Source organism: Ambystoma mexicanum, chromosome 2p (assembly GCF_040938575.1).
Source record: "Ambystoma mexicanum isolate Mex_15411 chromosome 2p, UKY_AmexF1_1, whole genome shotgun sequence".
NCBI classification, from domain to species: Eukaryota; Metazoa; Chordata; class Amphibia; order Caudata; family Ambystomatidae; genus Ambystoma; species Ambystoma mexicanum.
Window position 1 is genome coordinate 482,541,699 of NC_090923.1, and position 22,445 is coordinate 482,564,143.

The 22,445-nt window shown below is 42.4% G+C and overlaps 1 protein-coding gene across 1 annotated transcript in view; it reads left to right on the forward strand.

Moving 5' to 3' along the window:
• The window catches only part of OGN (osteoglycin), a 232,361-nt gene that overhangs the window by 65,897 nt on the left and 144,019 nt on the right, over window positions 1-22,445 (forward strand). The window contains exons 3-4 of the mRNA XM_069643872.1: window positions 471-540; window positions 7,042-7,200. Of these exons, the coding sequence (XP_069499973.1) occupies window positions 471-540; window positions 7,042-7,200 (229 nt within the window). The remainder of the gene's footprint in view (window positions 1-470; window positions 541-7,041; window positions 7,201-22,445) is intronic.

The following is a 22,445-nucleotide window of genomic DNA, read 5'->3' on the forward strand; positions in this document are numbered from 1 at the left end:
CCATATCTATAGACTTGAATTTGAAAAAACAAAATGCTGCAAAACAATGACATGACTTTTACAGTATTTTCCCCATGCTGCTGCTGTGACAAATCTCAGTGAAGATTAAATATTTGGTTGATATTGGCTCCCACAGTGGTCTGGAGAAGTCATGATCTGTGGCTATGGCAAAGCACGGCTTGAAGCGAATCAGAATGATTTACATTTTGCAGCATTACCAACACTTTCACTACACTTTTTTGTAAGGATCAAAAATGATCACTGTAAGGAAAACGTGGTTTAAAATTAAATAGTACAGCAGTGCAAATTCCCCCATCAAAATGGGCCCTCTGCATGCTACTTGGGATGTTTAGGGTGCATGTATTGTAATTCCGATTGCTTAACAGAGTGTACACTTGAAACATCATACAATTGTAGACATTATATTTTCCAGCATAGCTTAACCTGTATAACCAATCTTGTTTTAAAAGGGAACAGAAGCTATAATTCTTCCCCAGAGAGATGAGGCTACCTCAGACTCACCATCCACACAAGATGCAGGTAAGCAATCCTACAATTACATCTTTTTGAAATCATTATCACAATTCATAAACAAAAGCATTAACAACGTGACGAGATTGCTCAACAGTGCTGGAGAGGATATGTTGTTTTTGTTTTGTGAGAGCTTTGCAAAAAAAAAAAAACTCCCCCTCCAGATTTACAAATCCAGACCTATAATCTTTCTGAATGCTTATTGTAAGGCCCTAATTGTTCCCGTAAATATCTCTGAGACTGGGAAATTCTTTAATAAAGAAAATGATGGGACACAGCCCTTTAGGGGTGCTTAATACCCTGCAAAACTCTACATACAATTATCAAGTTTTAATAAGTATTATTGTAAAGACAATTTCGTAGGTCCGGGGGAAATCTTAAAAAAACATAGTTAAAACATGCATAATCAAACATACGGTCTTTATGAGGGCTGTAGACCCTTTCTGTGCTGTTGACAATATTTTTTTAAGTGACTAGCCTGGCCCTCATTAAAAATAGAAAATGCAGTAAAGTTTCTAACACGGTCCTTTAAAAAACAAACTAGTGGAGGTAGAGCTCGCTATTCATTAAGGATGCTAAATATAAGGTTCCCAGTATTAATAAAATGGTGCTATTCAAACAAAGGATGACAAAGTCAAATGTTTCTTTTTATTACAGTATGTATTTTCTTTTTTTGTCTTCTCGTTTGTCATTCATTCTTGGTTTTGTCATTGTCAAAGTAGAATTGTATCAAATCTGTATTGTGATTTATCCACAGTATTTTGAACCCGCTATGTGAAACGAAACACATGTAGGCCAAATAGTGCTACTTAGTATAGCCAAATATTGCTGCTTAGTGTTGAAACCAAGGAATAATATAGTTCCTTGGCAAGCAAACACAGCACACCTGCTAAACATAAAAAGGGAAATTATAGTCTATAAATATTTAAGTATATGACCAGAACAATTATTCAACCAGAAGTGCTATCTGGGTCAATGATCAGTTGATTGAAGCCGGGCTGCTCTTGGATATAGCTCCAAGAACTCTGGGAGAGGTTACTTCTCTATCTATCCAGACCTCAAAGGTCCAACTATAATGACGAGATCTACTAGTTGTATTATTGGGTACATCAATATTTTACATGCTAAAGCTCCTTAATTAGGAAGGAGATTCCCTCTGCTCCAGACAAAACTGAAGGCATTTTTCAAATTGTTCAATGTATACCATCAATAAGCATTCCTTTCTGTGGTACTGCTCAATTGGCAAAATACTGTCTCTCTCTGCTGCTATCTAACCATCTTGGTTAGCATCACATTATAAAAGCTCTATAGGGAGGGGTTTAAGGTGCCCTATAAAATGCTGATCTCATCTGTGGAAGTAGCGCCTAGGACGTGCAGGGGCAACACCATACGCTTGTGACCACACCTCCCTTTCCCCATTTTTATATAATAACAAACCAATATACCTTTAGGCTAGTGTAAAAATGCACAGAGCGTGTCGTGGCCAAGCAAGCGTAATTCATCATCAGAATATGGCCTTTTGGCTAATTCTGTACTGTCTGACTTCAAAGTATTAGCTAGGGAAGGGTGGCTCATGTTTCTCGTAGCAAAGAATACATAGTGCAGCCTAGGTGGCTCCAGAGAAAAAAAGGCAGACTGAAGTTCACTCCTTTATCTTGCACCAGAATATGGTGCAAATCAGATGTAACTCAGATTAAAATGCCTTTTGCATTAAAACAAACCTTTGCTCCTCATGAGAATGCAGAACTAAGTGTAGGCTACAAATACTCTTAAGGAATCAAAATATCTATGTGCAGCATTACCTTCTGATGGAAGAAAGGTAGGACTCAGGGTAAAGGGGATTACCTGTAAGTAATATAGGCATTGGACCTTCATATGTCTTCCTCTGTGCAGTCTTTGCCAAATAAGTTTTTGTGAAGGATTGCCATTTGGCAAGGGTGTTAATTAATAAGAAAATGATGCAGAAACTCTCAGCAATGTTGGTCTGCTAGCCAGACCTTCCTCTTGCCAAATCCATGCCAAAAGCATAGTGAAACATCTGCCCCTCTGCATCAGTCTACTCATCTTCAGCACCCGCTCTCCAGTGCGCCAGAGCAGGTTCAAAGTCACAGGTGACCAGTCTGACAGCTTCTGTGACAGGAAAGTCACTGCAGCACATCGGCTGCATTTAAGATATGCACCTCTGTCCTAAAGCTATGTTAATATGATGAACCCCCATCGTGGTGGCAGTTTAATCTATATAAATAAACCATAACTGAGTTGGGGTATGGTGGCTGAAGGTTCACATAAATATGAAAGCCACATCTGATTGATTGCATACCAGTGCCAGCCCTGTGAGATGAGACAGCTCTGGAAAGCTGTGTGGCATCCAGGCTCCTGCCTATTTGCATTCAATGAGACAATAGGGCAGGATGCCTGCCTCTTGTGACTCTCTAGGAAGAAAGGTAACATGCTCATGCCAGTACTGGGATCTCCCAGCCAGAGAGAAAGGAGAGCTTAGCATCAAAGAACTAGGTGCATGACAAAATACTGCCTCACACTAGGGCGTTGTACAACAGAGACCCTTTGAAGTTGCAGGTTAGACAATGCAGAGTTATGACACTCAGGGAACACTGGTCAGTTGGGAGAAGTGTTCCTCCATCTTACTTTATGTGGGCTTTTCTTTCCTTTGTGTCCCCTCCACTTCCTGCAGAACAAGACACTCTGGGTATGACGTCATAAGGCAATCAAACACTGACAACGATGTGATTTTATTCTGCTTCTTCCTTGGCTTTGACGGTGTGGGTTTATACCAGCTTTTGTTATATGCTTCTTTAAATATGAGCAATTAGCTTTACAACCTTTGGAACTTTCATTAGTCCCCTCCTGCCTTTGACAATGCAATATCTGTTTGTTTTAAATTGCCCTGCTTTTACTTTCTTTAGGCCTGGGTAATGGTTGTCTGAATTAGGTCTTAAAACGATTGCCACCTCTTGTTGCTGGGTCCTCAATAAACTCACCTGCTTAAAGACACAGTCACATGGATTTGCAAAATAATGTTTCCTTTGATTCCTGATAGTTCGGTATTCAAAATTTTCTTCAGTATTACTTTCCTTCATATGCAGGTGTTTTCTTATCGGAAACCCCCTGTATTGAGCATGTGCATGGTCTGGGAGCGCTGCGGTGTCACTTTCAGCTAGCAAACTCACCGGGAAAGGCGTGCACGCACGATTCCTTCGCTGCTCACAGGTACTCTACTTCAGCAGCTCCTTACAACCTGGCAATCTGCTGCTTTTGGTTAATCGCCACCGACACAACTTGTACACAAAGCTTCCTTTGCTCCGGAAGCTCTCTGGTGCTCACCGGCCACGAGACAGCCTGATGGGGAAGCAAGCTCTCCACACTTTCGCTACCCGCTGTACAGCCTCTGTAAAACAGGTAATCAAAATGCAAGCTTCCCTCTGTCATGCTTCCAGCTGAGCGATCTCCGTAATTAATGCTTCTGGAAGCAACAAATCTCTCAGGGGGGCTACTGTTCTCTGCTCGACAGTGGTCCTAGCATCATTTCTCCTCCAGTTCCTGCTTCTGCTGCTTACACTGCTCTCCCTGTTCACTAATGGCCTGCACCTGAGGGGGCCTTTTAAGCCTCCCAGTCTCCCTCAGGTGGGGGTAATTCCCATTAACAAGCTGATCACTCCTGCAGTTTTGTTCCTCTTTAGCCTTTTTCTTCATCCCAGTACTTTGGGAATTATGGGACTTGAAGTCCCTAATGTCAAAGTTAGTTTTTCTACCTAGATTTTCAGTCTCATACTCATTTCTATGCCCCATAATATTCTTTAAAGGAATATCATAAGGATCAATAACAAGACTGCATTGTATAGAGGAGTTAAGTTCTTTGGAGTTTGACTTGTTATGACACACAGACTTCCTTTCACTGTACCTTTGGGAGTTAGGGGAGCTTCTAGCTCTATAAGTCTGCAGGGTGTGAGAAGTGTTTTTATTTCTCTCAATGCCTAGGAATTTATGATTGTTTTTACCCACATTAAGATGTTCAAGCTGTGGAACAAAAAAATTGTTATAACAACAAGCCATTACATACTTTCGTATTGAGGAGATGTTCTCGTTAGATTGTGTCTCACTGCATAGAGTCTTCTTATTCGCCTGGCCCTTTCTCCTCCCATGGGATCCTCCTACAGAACACCACCCCCAAGGTCAGGCTAAGAAAAGCATCTGCCTTTCTGTGGCCGAAATAAAAGGGTCCCAGACCATATTTTCTGGGGGAATCTCACTGATTCATTACAGTAGGCACCGTACATGAGGGCTTACCTGCCCGGCAGGCCTCCGGATTCTGAGAATCCTTGAAACCTTGGCATTTACATGAGTTATAACCTGCCTTCCAAACTTCCTGATTGGCTAATTAGCTGGTGGCTAATTCTCAACAATTGCCACCATTAGGATTCTTACTATTCCCTATCTGCAGTCTAGGCTCTTGAACTGGATGATCTCCAGCCAGCCCTCTGACTGGAGGATTTCCAAACAGCCCTTTAAGATGAGTAGCAGTACCCTCGGGATAGATGGGGATGCAGATTCATACTTGTGCATCAAATAATTAAGGCAACTCAATAGTTTGGCAAAGTGAGTCTGCTTAATGACAAGTTAAAAAAATGGGGAGTATATTGAACATCGATCTTCTCGCTCTCTGACTTTAAGAAAAAACACAGTATTTATAGCAAAAGTTTGTCATTACTGACATCATTCTACGTGGAACTCTTAAAAAACCTAACATGCAACTTAATTGGCTATAGGAAGGTAACTTATCATAGGCACTATATCTGTATGTGCTAACGGGGAGAGGGGATTGGATAATCACTGTCAGGTGGGGCAACTAAGACCTCCCTCAAAATGGCCACCATGAACGTCAGTAAAAGTATGACATCCCATTGGCCCTACTCACTATAGAACCCTAGATTACATGGTCCACTATGATTGGGTTGGCATCAACCCCACTCATACTTTCCATCTACATCTAGCAGCATGCAGAAAGAACATCCAGGTCCAGAGAAGTTCGTCTGCACCCCTGCTTCCTTCCAATTATGTTACAATCAATCATCGCTTCAGTAGCCATGTGTCAATTCCTTCCTTGTATTTTGGCCTTGAGTCTGCTCTGTGGTCTGAGAACTTTTAAGGAGTGTGGGCATTGGGGGGATCCATGCGTAGGTGTGAAAGTCTCACTCTTCCAGCCTGCCTTGTCACGTGGCTGGACTCTGAGAAATCGGCCTTTTCTTCATGTATTTTCATGTATTTGGTTTAATTGTACCAATCCTCTGACATCTGTTGTTAATTTTGACCTTTCTGAACAGGATCTTCTGTTCTCTTCTCCTTAATTGTATCCAATGTCTGCCTTTTCCAGTCAGATAAGACCTTGGCTTTTTGGCATGGTTATCCTTAGCTGGGTTTTATTCTGTCTCGGTTCTTGATTTTCTTGCTGCGACACACTTCATTGGAGGCCTCTAGTAACCTTTGTTTCATTCTGCTCATATGCGTAGGGGAGTTATCTTAATTCATACAGTGCTTCTTGAGGTATGTACTTGAAAACGTTGGCGCTTGCCGCAATCTATTTACTATTAAGCATAAGCAAGCTTCACGATTTCTTTGTTTCTTGCGGTTACTTGCACCTGTACACGTTTAAAATAACTAAATATCTTCATCTTGTACATGGCATACGTTTCTTCATTTTGGGCTCACAATGTCACTTATCCATAGTATCTTCGTATATTCTTGTCTCTTGTCAGCATTCTTAGGTTGTTATATCTTCTATATGTGCGTCAGTCCGATATCTTATGATGTCACTGTTAGTTTTCCTTCATTATCTTCTTGGCTTCTTCGGATACTCCATTCTGACAACCGTCATATTCTCTGGGATGTAGATATGGCTTTTTCAATTGATATCTTACTGTCCAGGTTTTCTTAGGTGTCGGTATATTTATGGATGTTGTTATTCTGATAGGTACAGGGCAGATCCCATGTGCTGCTCTCTGCTGGTTTATCTGTTCATCATACGTCATATATTTTGGTGTGAACGTACCAGGCACTAAGAGGGGGGGCAACTGGAGTGGGGGCGATACTTGACACTTCCTCTTCACTCTCTTGTTTTAGAACCATACTTCCTTTGTCAGACTGGCATCTTACAATATGCAACACCCCTGCCATGCGATATGAAACAGAAAGGCCAGAATTCAAAACACATTACAGAGAATAAAGGTTTGCAAATCAAATACAAGTGTTTACAGACATGCCTACAGGGTGGCTTACTGGAGCCAAGAAGTTTCAGGCAGGATTTTAAAAGAACGAAAGCTGTGCCAACTTATATGTTAAGTGGCGCAAACTAAAAAAAAAACATTTTATTTCAATAGGTTTTGACTTGAGAGTGTGTTTCAAAGTGAACAGCTCCTTCTCGAAACACTCACGGTTAACTTCACTTTATTTGAAACTGTCAGTAGCCTTTAATAGAGTTGATGCTTGTGTTTTCAGATTTACCCACCTGTCTGCTTTGCGTATGTCTAAGTGGATCAGTTTACTGTGAAGAGACAGAAATTGATGCTATACCACCCTTGCCCAAAGAGACCACCTACCTCTATGCACGCTTCAACAAGATAAAGAAGATAACCGCCAAAGACTTTGCCGACATTCGTAAGTATATCTGTTCATTTTGATCAGCTGGTTTACAGCAATGGGGCACAAACATTCTAACTACACCTGGAAAATGTTGCACATTTCAATGTTAGGTAAGACTGAATAAAGGTTATATATATATTATGATATGTTCCTAAGCTTTTGTGCTGTGCTGAATCACACCTGTAGTAGTTTCAAAGCACAGATACCTGGGATAATGTGCCCCGGCTCAGGGTTACCAGACCTTAGTCTGCAGGGAAGTAATAGGATAAGCAGAGGTGAACTCGGAGGGAGGGGAAACAGGAATATGGTCACACAGTGACACAGTTAGGGAGTTCGGCAGGGCTAAATGCTTCCACAAGTATGTAAGTATGTTCATCCATTACATATGGTCTATCTTCTAGAGAGAGGTGACCCGGGAGAGTGTGCTTTGAGTATGCATTGAGCTAATACATGCACTGGGATTCCAAGACAGATCTGGAGTATTATAAGATAAAGATCAAGCAGTGTTGGGTGTGCAAGGAGCATGCTCAGGCAATCCTGGTAAATATGCAGGCTTAAAATACATGCCTTGTGTATTGTATGATACCACAGTTACATTCTCGAATAATAATTCTGGGGCTACCAAGCCAACTCAGGAGGCAGCCTAATCCAAGAACAGAGTGTATGAGAGGAGAATGTTGTTGGTAACAAAAGTTAAACGAGTGGATTAGACAGAATTAAACATTTAAAAATATTATGTCTAGCTCTCCATGGAAAGTAAATTATGTTATATTCTGTATAGTATTCAATGCCAGAATAATGGGATCACACAGTACTGAGGAGTAGGGAGGAAAACAATCAGGATGCAAGCCAACAATGTAAACACCAGAGTGACAAAAGAGCAATACCACATGGCCCCTCAGCTCCGAAGGGCCATGAACAGCCAGATAAATATTAGGGATAAGTGAAATATTCGGAAAACACTTCCAGGTTTTGTGGCTTTTGGTAGGCAACGACCCTGCTGAGGATACAGCCCTGAGGCTGGTGCTCAAGCAGTCTTTGTGCCATACCAGCAAACCTTTGTGCGTTCCTGTGTTGTTGTGGAGACGTGCCCCTCTTAGGAAGTTATTGGGCTCCTCTTGGAAAATCTTCAGTTGTCTAGCTAGGTTAAAAGGTGGCAATAGAGAGAACCTCACATAGAAAGGAGAGAATGGTCTTGAAAAAGGGAGCATGGGGCATGGGAAATGAATTGGTAATCTAGGAATCTTACACGTCTGTAGCCGCTTTAACAGCAACATGCAGGTTTTCATTATAACCTGTCACATCACACATGGGTCTACTGCAAAGCTGACTCCAGACCTAGGCCCTTTGCCATCAGCAGGATACATGGGGATTTAGGAAGTACCTAAGCTGGGAAATGTTTTTAAATACCCCTTTCCAAACCAGACGGGATTACATTATTTTTATTGTTTACGTATTAATGCAAGACAAAGACAGACTTAACTGTATCCAGGCACAGATGGTGTATAGCCGGGGCAAGGGCAGAGAAACCCATGAAGGTTCAGAGAGTAAGCAGAAAAGATGCTTCTTCAAGAACCTATGGAAAGACAGTCTAGATGTGTGTCTGCTGAGGAAGACCTGGAGCACATTCCGGAGACAAGGACATAGGGCTGGAAAATGCTTATCTTCCCGAGCCTTACATCTAGCTTCACGAATCGTGAGTAGTAGGTCATTTTGTGAACAAAGCATCCTGGTGGGTTGACATAGTAAGTTTTTCCAGGCTAGAAATCGAGGGTTTGGCTTGAATATTTTTATAAACTCAGCATGGTATCTTAAAATGCATTCTTTAGTGTATAGAAAGTCAGTGGAGAGATTGACCAGCAGAGGTCACTGAATGAGATTTAGGGAGTGTGAAAATCAGATGGACCCTACATTCTTCAGAGATTGCCAGCATTATACTCAGGAATGAATGGGCATTCACATAATTCCAATTCAAATTGCCCAAAGAACCCAATACAGTAGCATAGTCAGTATAGTAGGGATAAAAGGAAGGATACAGCAACGTTATCCCAACTTAATGAAAGCAGACTTCACTGCACCTTTTATATGGGATTTAAGGCCCATGTCAGCCTGCCAAGTCACTCCCAGGTTCTTAATCATCCCTGAGCAGGTCGTATATGTATTTGTATTTATTTATTTGTATTAATTTACATATAAAGAACTTAAGCCAGTAGGGATCAGAGAACATTCAACACAGAAGAAGGACGAGACAGACAAAACTTAAAAAGAGAAACTCATATGGAGATAACAAAACAGTAGAGTCATAGCATCAGTGAATCAGACCAAAGTGAGACCCTGAGAATTATGTAAAGTGATCTCTGAAAAAATGTGTTTTCAACTGTTTTTGGAAGGAAGCAAAAATAGAGTCAGAGCGCAAGCAAGGTGGAAGCATATACCACCAATCTGGGGCTATTATATGAAATGATCTACCACCAGCAAGGCTACGCGTGTAGCACTTACAGAATAGGAGTTGTTGTGAACTGGAGCAGAGAGAGCAAGATGGTTTCTGGAGTCAGAATCAGGCCTTTGGGTAAAGTGGAGCATCGCCATATATGCATTTATGGACGATAATCAAAGCTTTGTACTTTATTCTCTGAGCAACTGGCAACCAATGCAAACTTTTCAGTGTTGGAGTAATGTGGGAACTTCTAGGAATGTTGGCCACAATCCGGGCGGCAGCATTTTGTATCACTTGTAGCCTTGCAATCTCATATGACGGTGCTCCAGAGAGCAGGCATTACCATGATCTAGTTTGGTGCCTATAATAGCCATGTCTGTTACAGGAGCATGGGGATCAGAGATGAATGGCCACATTTGACGGAACGAACAAAGATAATAATGGCTGGAGCTAACTGTGGCTGAGACTTGGGCAACCATATTCATCTCAGTATTGAGGTAAATGCCCAGGGATGTAGCTTTTATCAGTATAGGAATTGAATGCATATTTATGGACATAACGTCATAAGAATTTCTGAATTTCTTGATGGAATTAGGAGCAGCCAATAAAAGTAGGTCAGTCTTTGGGTCCTTTAAACAAAGCCAATTATCTCTCATCCATAAACTAATGATGTTGAAGATGTTATTGATATGATTAGTGTCTCTCACAATATCACCCGATAGCATAAACAGCAGCTGAGTGTCGTCAGTGTAGTTTTGAAACTGGAGCTCATTACTAAATAGAAGATCGTGGAAGAGTTTTGTGTACACATTGAAAAAGAGAGAGAACATGCATGCTCCCTGAGCAACTCCTGTGAGATCGGGTGGGAGTGGGATGAATGCTGTCCCATCTACCCCGAGGCAGACCTGTCTCGTAAAAAAAGATGGATACCTAAGATGAGGGCTCAGAGGATTAGAAGGGTCTTCAAATGACTGCTTTGAAGATAATTTAGCAGAAATATTGGCCCTGATCTTGGGTATCTTATGGTCGAGTAATGACATACGTTTATTGTAAAACGTAGGAGAGGAAATGGGACCAGTGGAAATAACATACCCTCTATCAAGGGTGTGCAAAAGGCTAAAGAGTTCTTTAGTAGTATGTTTCGCATTGGAGATTTTGTTATTATAGAACTCCTTTTTGGAAGCAACGAGAGCCAGCCTATATTGGGTCTGGGCATTTGCCCACTCTATTTTATGCTTGTCAAGGTCAGTCTTTTACTATTTCCTTTCGGCTTTTCTTTTGACCGTGCAAAGGTTTCTTATAGTGGGGCTGTCAGAGGCTGAGCTTTTTTGCAGTGCTCTGATGGTTAAGAAGGTAAGAATCGCAATTGAAATGGAGGAGATGGTATACAGACAGGACCATTGACCAGTTGTCTTGGACTAAAAAAAGAGACTTCTGTCTTAGTCGGATTCATTTGTAAACTGCTAAAAAACATATGGTGGTTGATCTTATCTAAGCAGCTGAAAAAGTGGAAGAAGTCATCACTCTGGCTAGAGATCATAATGTACACCTAGGTATCCTGTGTATCCACATGAAGCAAAGAGATCCAGCCAAGGTTGGATGTAGATGGTAAACAGCAGGCCAAGAGAGGTGATCCCTGGGGAACCCCTCAAAACACCGCATGAAAGTCTGATAGGAAAGTACTTAGTACTGTGATCTTCCTGAAAGAAAATAGAAGAACCAAGCAAGGGTAGAGTTAGAGACCCCGACTGAGGTATCCAAGTTGCTTAAAAGAATCTCATGAATGAGGGTGTCGAAGGCCACAGACAGGTCCAGCATGACAAGCAAAGAAAGGAACCCCTCAACCGCATACACAAGTCTACCATCCCAGACAGCCATCAAGGCTGCCTCAGTTCCTTGGTGAGGGCAAAAAACAGACTGAAAACTGTGAAGGAAGCCATCGTTTTGAATATGGTCCTGCAACTGTATGCTTATGATTTGAGTCCAAATATTAGCAGGCCAGTGTTGCACTAGTTTCTCCTCCTATCTGTCATTCCTGGGCCATGTTTGCTGCGCCGCCTCTCAGCCTTCATGTAAAGAGAAAAGGAACTCACAAGCTTTAATTGATATTTCAATGGCAGCCATCGTTTTTGTACTTTATGTTTTCATTTGCCTGAATGGTTTTGTGCGCGGTGTACAAAACAGTTTGCCAAAACGCAATCAGCTTTGACCTGGGTGCTGCCTTGGTTGTCTACCGTCCATCGTTCAAAGTGTGAGGGAACGAAAACATTTTATCTCAAATATCCTCTGCATAAAGTACAACTTTACATTTTTTTTTAATAACACGCTTAATACCAAAGAGGATGCAAAGTGTGGACCCGGGATTCAAACCTGTGTTGTTCTGTGTTGTCTTGCTTTCAAGAAAAGCGCGTTGCCCGTGAGCTAACCTTACAGCCTGGTAGAAAGACTCTACAATTGCTTTATAACAGAACTGCCATTACCGCACAGTACAAACCTCATGTTATCATGGAAAGTTGATATATTACATGCGTCTGTGATTTTTCATGCACTGAAGTACCACACTTTGACACACCAGAGCATCATCAAAAGTGAATCAAGCAAAAACTGGTGGTGGCAGGAGCAACTGAGTGGCTGGGCCTGTTCATGTGAACAGCAGCCTCCTCAATGCTCTCCTGACTGGGATCCCAGCTGCTCACTTGGTTCCCCTTAATGCAGTCCACCACGCTGCAGCACGTCTTATTATGGGTACATGGAAATTTGACTGAAACACTGCCGTCCTACGTGAAATACATTGGCTTCCTCTCCAGGCTGTTCAAGAATGCATGTACCATCTACAAAGTAGTCACGAGTAGCACACGAGCGTACTTGGTGGCTAAGCTCCACGTATCTAGTGGCGTATGCTCCTTGTGCAGCAAAATGACGAACCAGCTTGATTCGCAACTCGTCCACAAAGAGTGAACCTGCAAACAATCAAAGGCCGCTCCTCCATAATGGGTGCATGGGCAGGGGCCTACCCATCATCTGCCCATTATGGAGGAGCAGGGAAGGCTAGAAAGAGATCTGCTCACAGGAGCGCTCTCTGCCCACAGTAATATCTAGAATTAGTGCAGGCCATATCTGGCTAAGGCATACAGCTCTCCAAGCCAGAGATGGAGCATTGGTCTTGTTGGCTAGAGCATTGCAGGGAGAAGGGGTGCTCCTGCACAGCCTCCTGTCATTGCGCCAAATAGGAAAAATCAGAGAGTTGAAGTTTCAGAGCACCTGACATGCGCACTGCCTGCATGCCTGGGGCTCTGAAACGTGATTCCAAGCTTTGTGGTTCCTCGCATTTCGGGATCGTCGAGGCAAAGAAGCAGGAGGGAGTGGCCTGATCTGCCAGATAAGAAAGGAAATGGTGTGCAATGCATGTAGGGTGTATGTCTGTGTTTGTGAATCTAATGGTCTGAACTGTAATTGCATGCAGTTACCAATTGCAAAAGTGCAAGCCTTACAAGCTTCGGCCAATGCCACCTACTTATACCATGTTACTTATAAAATGTTACGATTTGGTGGGGATGGCAGCCCTCGACTCTCCACGTTTTGTGCTTGACTCATTTCTACTATTTAAATGCCCTTTTCCATGTCCCGTGTCGTGCCTCTCTAGGATCCTGTCCCAGACTCTCTGCATGGGAGGTGTTCGTTAAATAGTCCCAATTTTGCTGCATTTAAATGTACCTGGCAACCAGGGGGGTTATGCTCCCCCATCTACCCTCCCCAGCTTGTTCGGTATTACCATAGTTTAAGAAATGTTGGTGGCTGGGGGAAAGGCTTCTGTGCATGCACAAGTGCTGTGGTTTGTTTGTAAGGGGTGGAGCAAGGCCTCTAGGATTAGGGGTCACTGGGATGTGCAGCAAAGGGCGATCCTTAATAAGGGGGCCAAAACTCCTGTTTCCGATAAAGATCCCTAAGTGTTGGAGTGAGAGTGACCGCGCTGGGCAGAGTTTGGTTTTAGCAAGTGCCCGTGTGGCACCCCGCAAAGGGACATAGCAGCCTTCAGTAGGGTGGGACTGGCCAATATGCATTTACCTCTCAGATTGGGGTATTCCTAAATGTACTCGTCCCTCCTTACCCACCACCTACGGTTCCAGAACAAGCATATTGGGTACGAACTTTACCTCTATTTCAGCCTTAGAATCTCTAGTGTTTTTATTTGAGTCAGGCTGCTGGGTTTCCTGCCATTGTCCCTGGCCACACATGGTATACCATGGTTTCCAAGAAAGCACCCGCCCCATGTTTTCGGGACCAGTGTCATTCTTTATCTGGGCGGGTCCTTGAGGGAGGGAGTGCTGCTCACTGGTTGGTGGAAGGAAGGTTTAAGCATATTCCTCGGTTCACTGTGATATTAACGAATCAATAAATAATTAAAACATTTCTAACGAAACATTTTTACAGAAAAAATACCTGATTTTCTTAGTTTAAATTTGGGGGGGGGCATGCACTCCGTTTATCTTTGTTTATAACCCCACTCCAACCCCCTGCCCACACATGTTAATTTTTCGGTAAAAATGATTAGTTAAAAATGCATTATTATCTTTTCGTTATTATCACTGGATACCTATTCCTCAAGTTATCCCATTTGGGTGTGCAGGTAGGTCAGAGGAAGATTTCGAAAAAACGTGTTAAGGGGCGCAAGGATATAGATGAGTGCCTGGAATATGACCGGCAGTGTGCATTTTTCAGCACACGGCCAGTATATGGTTTTTTAAAGAGTAGCCTTTGAATCAACGTCTTTTAACTTTTCTTATTTTATTTGCAGGTTTGATTTGTATTTACGTTATAAACACATTGTATTTCTATTTAATTAATATTTTTTATCAAGGCTTTTATCTCGTTTATTGATTTACCTTTTGCCCAAAAATGACTCCCCTTGTTCGGCACTTGTCGGACTTTGCAGTCTAGTTATTTCCAGCTTGTTTGATGAACCGTTGAAACCTGAATAAAATTATGTCTGTGGTAATGGTATTACAATTAGGGTGCAGATGAAAACAAACGGTGTGAATAAAAATGTGTGATTGGTTCATTAAAAAAACCTAGACTGAGGATTTCAAGGGAGCACAACAAAAACTGCAGCTGGTGTGCATCAACCACGCCCCCCACCCTGATGTATATAATGCACTGCACTGCTTTCCTTTCACCCCAACTCATCACTTCATGTGTCTGTTGTCTGCTTTCTTTGATTTCATGCCAGAGCTCGATTTCGCAACCATTGTTGTCCTAAAAGATGTTCTTATAAATCCATCCACCTCATGTCCCTCCTCACCAAAGTTTATATAGTTTATATCCTTAACTGTATTAACCTCGGAGAGGAAAAGCTAACTCGGCCTTCCAGTATTTGCAACACAGATCTCTGCAACAAGTGCTTGGCACACTGAGCTTTCTTCTTAACTGTCGTGGCAAAGTTAGATATTTTCCTTTCAACTCCTGCTATTGCACGTGATCAGTAAATTAGCCAAGGAAAGGTCAACAAATGCATTCTATGCAATTTGGGCTTTAGTAAACACAAAAACACAGAATGCAATTAGAATTCATTGATCGGAATTGAGTCAGGAGGCTCATAACCTCAACAGCTCTCCATCCAATATTGTGACACGGGATGGGAGGGTATCTCAGGGGCAATTTGTTTGTCTCTTGGAAGCAAGACAAAGCATAGCAACACAGGTTTGAATTCCATTCTTGCACTTAGAAACTGGTGTTTGGTATTAAGTGTGTTATAAAAGACTTGTAATTATAATGTATGTTTTCTTATAAATCTGCACTTCTTTTGCAGGTGGGGACCCTCCCAGGGTAGGGGGCCTCCGGCACACTTCCCTAAGACATCTGTAGTTATCCAGTTTTGAAAGGGGAGCACACTGCAGAGTGGGGACCTCGTTCACATTTGGCATTGTAAGTTGAATCAGATAGCAGTGTTTAAAGGGACAGTTTGGGGGGCAACATGGGTCTGAGGCTACCTGGTGCTTTACATGATTTCTACCTACCTAAGTGGTGTGGTGAGAGTTACAATGGGACAGAACGTGTCAGGGAGCAAGAAACATGCTATAGAGCAAAACAACTGCAGCATCAAGAAGCATAGAAATGTGTTTTGCAATATGATATGGCATGTATAACACGCCTATACACAAGTGTTTAAAGGTGGGACAAGGCAAGGGTGGGGAAAAAGAGTGGAGACAAAGAAAACGATCTTACTAGGCCCTGTGACATTGAGATCGCGCTAGTGCAGGGGGAGGGGAAAAGAGCAGTGGGACGGGGCAGTGCAGTACATGGGACAGTAAAATAAATAGAATAAATAAGCGATAAGTAATTGTGCAGCCAGCTGGTGGCAGTGCAAGGGTAAGTGCAGACATCAGGTGTCAAGTACAGGTGAGGGGCTGTAAGGATACAGAAAACAGTCCCCAAGTGCAGGGGATGTCAGGGAGGCAGTGCAGGGGTGCAGGCCCCGAGATCACTGGGTAGCCAGGTGGCCATTGCAGTTTCAGCCTGGAGTTTAGCAGGGGAGAGGAGGGGAGAAAGCAGAAGCAAAGAGGAACGTTTTGAGAAGATGGCCAAGAGAAATAGTGATGTCTTTTGTGCACAGGCATAACAGCCAGCTTTAAAATGTATTGCTAAATCCTCCTGGATACTCTGGGTGACTGAGTGGCATCTGAATGTATTCATGTGTTTCCCTTACAGAACCAGCTGCAAATTGTATGGATTTCTCACAATTTGTCCCAAAAACGTATGAAGGAAAATACACAATTTTAACCCTTTGTTTAAAAAAATATTGCAGGGGAACCCCTGATCTCCAGTTGCATGTGTCGGTCCCCATTGTTTCATTCAGTCATTTGCCATAATTTTTGGAAAATCTTTACATCCCACCGATTGAAAAAGTCAACAGCCGCCACTGCAAACAATCCTTCTCATGTCACGCACTCACCCCTGGGACTCGATCCCAGTGTTGGTTGGAATGCCCCGACAAGTGTCCAATTTCTCAAAACATGTTTTTTTTCAACAACACCTGACCAAGGACTAATTCCAATGGACGCACATACAGACGCACAGACATCAACACACAGTACTGCGTTACTTTTCAAAGATGGCAGCCCCAATGCTGGCTCCCAACACTCTGTACAGCGCACCCCTGCTCTCGAGTTAGGTATGCACTTTCAAAAATTAAATAAATCATAAAAAATAAGCAACAGCACAGTCCCAATCTAATGATTGTACCCCAATATGCACACCATGCTTTCAAACACAGGCCATGCATCTACACTTACCTTGTGATTAAATACTACACAACCACTGAAGAACTGTGCGTTTACATGCAGATACTCATAAAAACAAGTAAAGGAATTGAGTAGAAAAAAGCATGGCTAGTATTAAAATTGTACGCGCTTAAATAACGATTGCATACAAATAACCCACACAGTAGCGCTAATTTACATCTGATCATCAAAAGAAGACAAGGGATAAGAGTTTGACCAAGCAAAAAGAAACTAAATCAAATCTGTAGAATAACGAGAAATTGCATTTACAGAGAAAAAAGGAAACCGTCACTTCTGTTCAACAACTTCTATGTTGATTCACTGACACCTCCATTTTCATAATGGACTCTGGAACTTGGATAGCACAGCAACTCCATGCCCACTACTCGCAACAATATGCGTCTTACATGCATGTTTATCAGCCCTTGAGGCCCCAGCATGTCATGCATCCCTATTAGAACGGCCTAGTTCGTTCATGTACATTATTTCATGAAGTTCACTGGGCCCAAAGTAACTCTCGCGATAAATAGCAAATAATGAGGAAAAGAAGTTTCTATTGCCTGGAATCCTCGAGCAGAAATGCATCCATAATATTAACATGCAGCTTTGAGGGTGTCGTGCTATGATGTCATAGATGCCAGTGCCATGTAAATCGTAGCCCCTCTGCTGCCAGTAGTAGTTTTTTTATTTTTATTTCACTTCTGAATATCTTATGGCCCCAAGCCAGTATGTCATCATTGTGGGTAAGGTGTAGACTCACTATGCATACGGCTCACACAATGTGCCCGCCTCAGCTATCACCATCAGGCTTGGGTTCTCATTAAGAGTTTGGTGGTGCAGTTAAAAAGTGATGGTAATAGAATTACTAAAACATGTATTGCATCATCAATTTTCGGATTTCAAAATTGAAGCTTGCTAAAACCTTCGATCGCACAAAACCATTACTGCATGTAATTAATATTACCGCATGTGCTAATTACCACATGCAATAAAATGCAATCCCCAATTGAGGCCAATTGGACTTCAACATGAGAAAAGGCAAAGGGATTTGTAATACTCTGAATTAAGAGGAACCTCCAGTTATTGAATTCTTCCCTAATGAGGAAAGTGGAAGGTATTGACAGAGGTAACACTGTCAAACTTTTAATGAGGTCCTTGGTGCCTTCATGGGCTCACACCGGCGCTCGCTATCGCAACACTGTACACAGAAATAAAACTGGTAGCAAGCACACTGCCATTCTTCAAATTTACCAGCAATATATCCCCACTGCCCACCAACCACCAAACCACTGCCCACCAACCACCAAAAGACATCTGCAAGGTCTGGCAAAGGTGTGTGTTGGCCCGTTTCAAAGTAGCATTGGGCCCCCCTCCTGCTTACAACTACAGTGAGCAAAAAGCGTGTGCTGCAAAATCTCATCTCAAAACAGGTTATCATGCCGTGTTCTTTCTTGAAGAGGATAGCCTGCTGCCTTTTTTGAAATATTTATAACTGGAAAATCGCTGCCTGCATATGTTAACAGCAAACATACATTGGTGTTTGTGTACAAGGTTTTCAAATGCAAAAGGGCAGTAGCAAAACTGCAAGTAATTCTTTTGCACATGCAGTTTCAGATAATGCAGTTTTATATACCTAGTATCTGATTATATAAAAAATATATTTTAAGGAACAGGAAGAATGATTTTAGTGCAAGATAGGTAAAGCCTGGAAGAATAACTTTGGGGAGGCAACTGTGTTTTGCTGCACTGATTATAATGAAGAATATCGTTCATGGACGATTGCCTGGTTTTATCATTCGGGGACGCCAACGTGAGCCACAGCTTGGACATCTTTCATTTCCATGGACCCACAACAAAGATTTGAAAGTGCGATGAAACACGTCTGCGATAATTCAACACTTTTTGGAGAGGTCTAGCTTTGGCCAGCAAATATACATTAGGAGTGGCACAGCCTTTAGTTAATGAAGACTGATGCTTCCTTACAGAATTTGGGCATACCCTCAGCCTCAGCTTGTGTTTTGATTCGGGGGTGTGCATATTGTTTAGGGGCATGTTTATTATCCTGTGCAAAGCCCAACAAAGATAGACTGCCAACCGGGGAACAGGATTACGAGTGGCGGCAAGTAGGTATTAATCCTCTTTTTTACAGTCCATAGACATGAATTGGGATTTGTTCAGATTTACCGTAAGCATTAATTATGTGGAGGAGTTACTGCTATCTATACACTATACACTGGAGGTAAATCCCCAAGCTCACCTTCAAAACTCATAATACTGCAGAACTGGCACTAATGGGGTGGTAATTCAGCCATTTGTACCTATACCACTCTATTCTTATGAGGGCAATTTTCATTTATTTTCCAAAGAGACATGGAGACACCCTCCACCCCCCTCCCCCTGCCCAGTGTTTTGGGGCCCTTTTCTAGAAATGACGGTCCTGCCTGTGGCCAGAAACTTACCCCAAATATGTCCCACCCATCAGGCTGGTCCTCCACTATCCTTTCCTTTCCTAGTGCTTAGACCTCTGTAAGCACAACCAGAGCACTATGCCTGTCCCTACTTCAGTGGTTAGATTTAAGGGCAAAACCAGTGCACAGTGATGGCACCAGGCATCCCCAGAAGCAGCAGAATCTACTGCTGAAGAACAGGGTAGCTCCTCCAGTCCAGACACCTTCACCTTCACAAAAACCAACCACTCGCTCAGGTACAGCTCAAGTGGCAGATGTTCCAGATACCAAGTGCTCAAGTTCACAGCCAACGTAATGCTCTACTAAAGGGCACACTTAAGCATCCTGCAGGCTGCCACCTATCTTCAGAAGGTAAGAATGTATGAGCAAAGCATACTATGGGGATGGGAGTCAGTGGACCTATCGCAGCAGGGTTCTTTTAGACCTCAGAAAAGGAAGTGGGGCAAGTGACTAAGATCCAATGCACTCGTCAGTGGAAAGCCACAATAATACAATTGGAAAGAGTTATTTTTCCTATGCTCCCTGACTGGAAGCTGTCAGCTGTGCGAGGTCACGTCTAGGTGAACTCTTTGCCCCAAGAGTCCCAAATATAACAATTCAATAGGTGCCCAACCACACTGTGCTGGATCTAATTTTTAACAATATAACACGTTTGATTTATCATACAACACGTGTGTTTAATCACAACAAAGGACAGCCGACACGTGTTTCGACCACAGGTCTTTTTCCAGGCTGTAAAGCAGTATCATAATATAAAACAATACAAAAATAAAAGAAATTAATTGAGCCAATAGTAGGAAAATTCATATGAAATAGTAACAATACACCAGGCACAGCCACCGGGCACAAGAGTTCAGAAAACAGTGAAAAGCATAATACCAGGAGCCGTTGCAAATACAATAAATATGACGTAGCAGCCCAATCCATAAAGCAAGTACATACCAATTAATGGGGGGTAGAAGAGAAGACATTGAAACGACGAAGAAAAAATAAAAAGAACGAAATAGTCACTTTATACCTCACGTAATCAAGTCAATTACATTGGCATTCATCTGAACACAACGTTGAATATAAATACTCAGTGCATCCCCCCAAATGTTACATCCTGGACTTTGGGTGACAGCTGAGCTAATCTTGAACCTCCGGCATGCGTAAACATGCATGTGAGTGCCTGATACCTTCATGCATTATCTCAAATGAAGTTCTGTTGTGAGGGATCTAAAAGTACTGGAAACGTAGAAGCACTTGTGTACAGGCGCGTTATAAATGCCATATCATATCACACCATTAGTGACTGAAAACGAATTATTGCAAGCTACACGATGTATTACGCAAGCCACCTGCGCAGTGTGTGATGCCCAGCATCTTACCCATGACACGACATGCTGCATACCTGAAAACGATTCTTAATTAATAACCCTGATTCGGGTTGTTTAGAGTAGCTGCATCTCCTAGAGAAATATGTAAGTAATGAAAAGCTGATGCTCAATGAAGTGGCCCATGCCTATGTTATATACTAAAGGTATGCCATGGTAAAATACATCTGTATGAAACAAATACCTTGGTTAGAAGTAATATACCTGCCAGTGCAGAATGGAATATAAACTGTAGAGGAAGAGGTCGTGCATAGCGTTAGCACCGGTAACCGACTATATGCATTACATTGGCATAAAAACTATTATTTTGGGTTAACCTGAAGAGGCAGGTAGAAGACCCTATACTAAATAGCCCCATAAAGTTGTCTGCGAACCAATCGCTTTGAGTGCAGCCATTATATAAGGACGGCGAAAAGACCCAGAAGGCCATGAGACTGAGCTTAGGGCCCTTTAGGAACGTGCATATGTAATTTGGAGTCCATCTAACCGAACCAACTCAGGCAGATGGCAAAGCACTGTTTTATTAACAATTATCTAAAACAGGGAGTTTACAATGAACATCTATGGATGTACGCTCGGTCTCTCAGTGATCTTTACACAAAACATAGTTTATATACCAAAAATATGTCAGAGTTGATGTCATACTACGTGGCAATACTGAAAAACCTATCAACTGTCGGGATTGGCTAAGGGGAACATCTAAATATCCTTTTCTATAGGAGCTAGGATTGTGATTGGTTGTCCACTATCAGGTGGACAACATATGCCTACCTATAAAACATGTCATCTTCAGACTCATTAGATACACAGTTTCTCATTGGTCTTCAAACTCAAACTATAAGGTCCTTCGTTATATGAACTACTATAATTGGTTGGTACGCTTGTGCCATGTCTGGAACATTCGGTTCAATTAGCAGCACATAAGCCCAGACCCAGGTGCAAGGAGTTGGGGCATGACACTACCTCCCCACCCAATTAGCCCAGCATCTCCCATTGCCCATGTCCTCTGCCGTGAAAATTGTCTTTGTACTTGGCCTTGCAAAGTAACCTTGTCTTTGAGAACGCACGGGAGTGAGGGCACTCACTATTGTGTCTGGGACTCCAAGTTTTAACTCAATTTTCATCCTTGGCTCACGTGACCGGAGACTGTGATTTGGTATATTTTGCAGGTTTTAAATGCTCCAAATGAATAAAACTTGGCACTCTTGGTGTTCTTTCTTTGCACCTCAACAAAGGATGATTCATCCTCCACATGTTTTCTCATTTCCAGAATTATAGCTGACCTTGGCCTCTTCAGTCTTGACTCCAGGCCAGACAGCCTCGCCATGCAGCTCCAAGATTCTGCTTATTCTTGCTGCGACACAGTTTTCCCTTCCCTCTTCATGGGTTCTGGCTTACTAAATTCATGATACTGATGTCCAGCTTCTATATAATGACGGCTTCACCTGCGTTCTATTCACTACGTATAGCCAGCTTCTATGATGACTTAGTTATGTTATGTTCTGTTAATATATAATGTAGAGCACACGCTCACTGAAGCATCTTGACGCTGTCAGAGACTTGCAAGGAGAACCATCAAATGATAGAAGGGAAGGAGACTTAGAACAAATATGTTTTTCACCAGTCGACGGAAAGACAGGTGATTTGCCGTAGATCTCAGTGGAGCGGGCAGAGAGTTCAAAAGCTTGGCAGCGGCCACCGA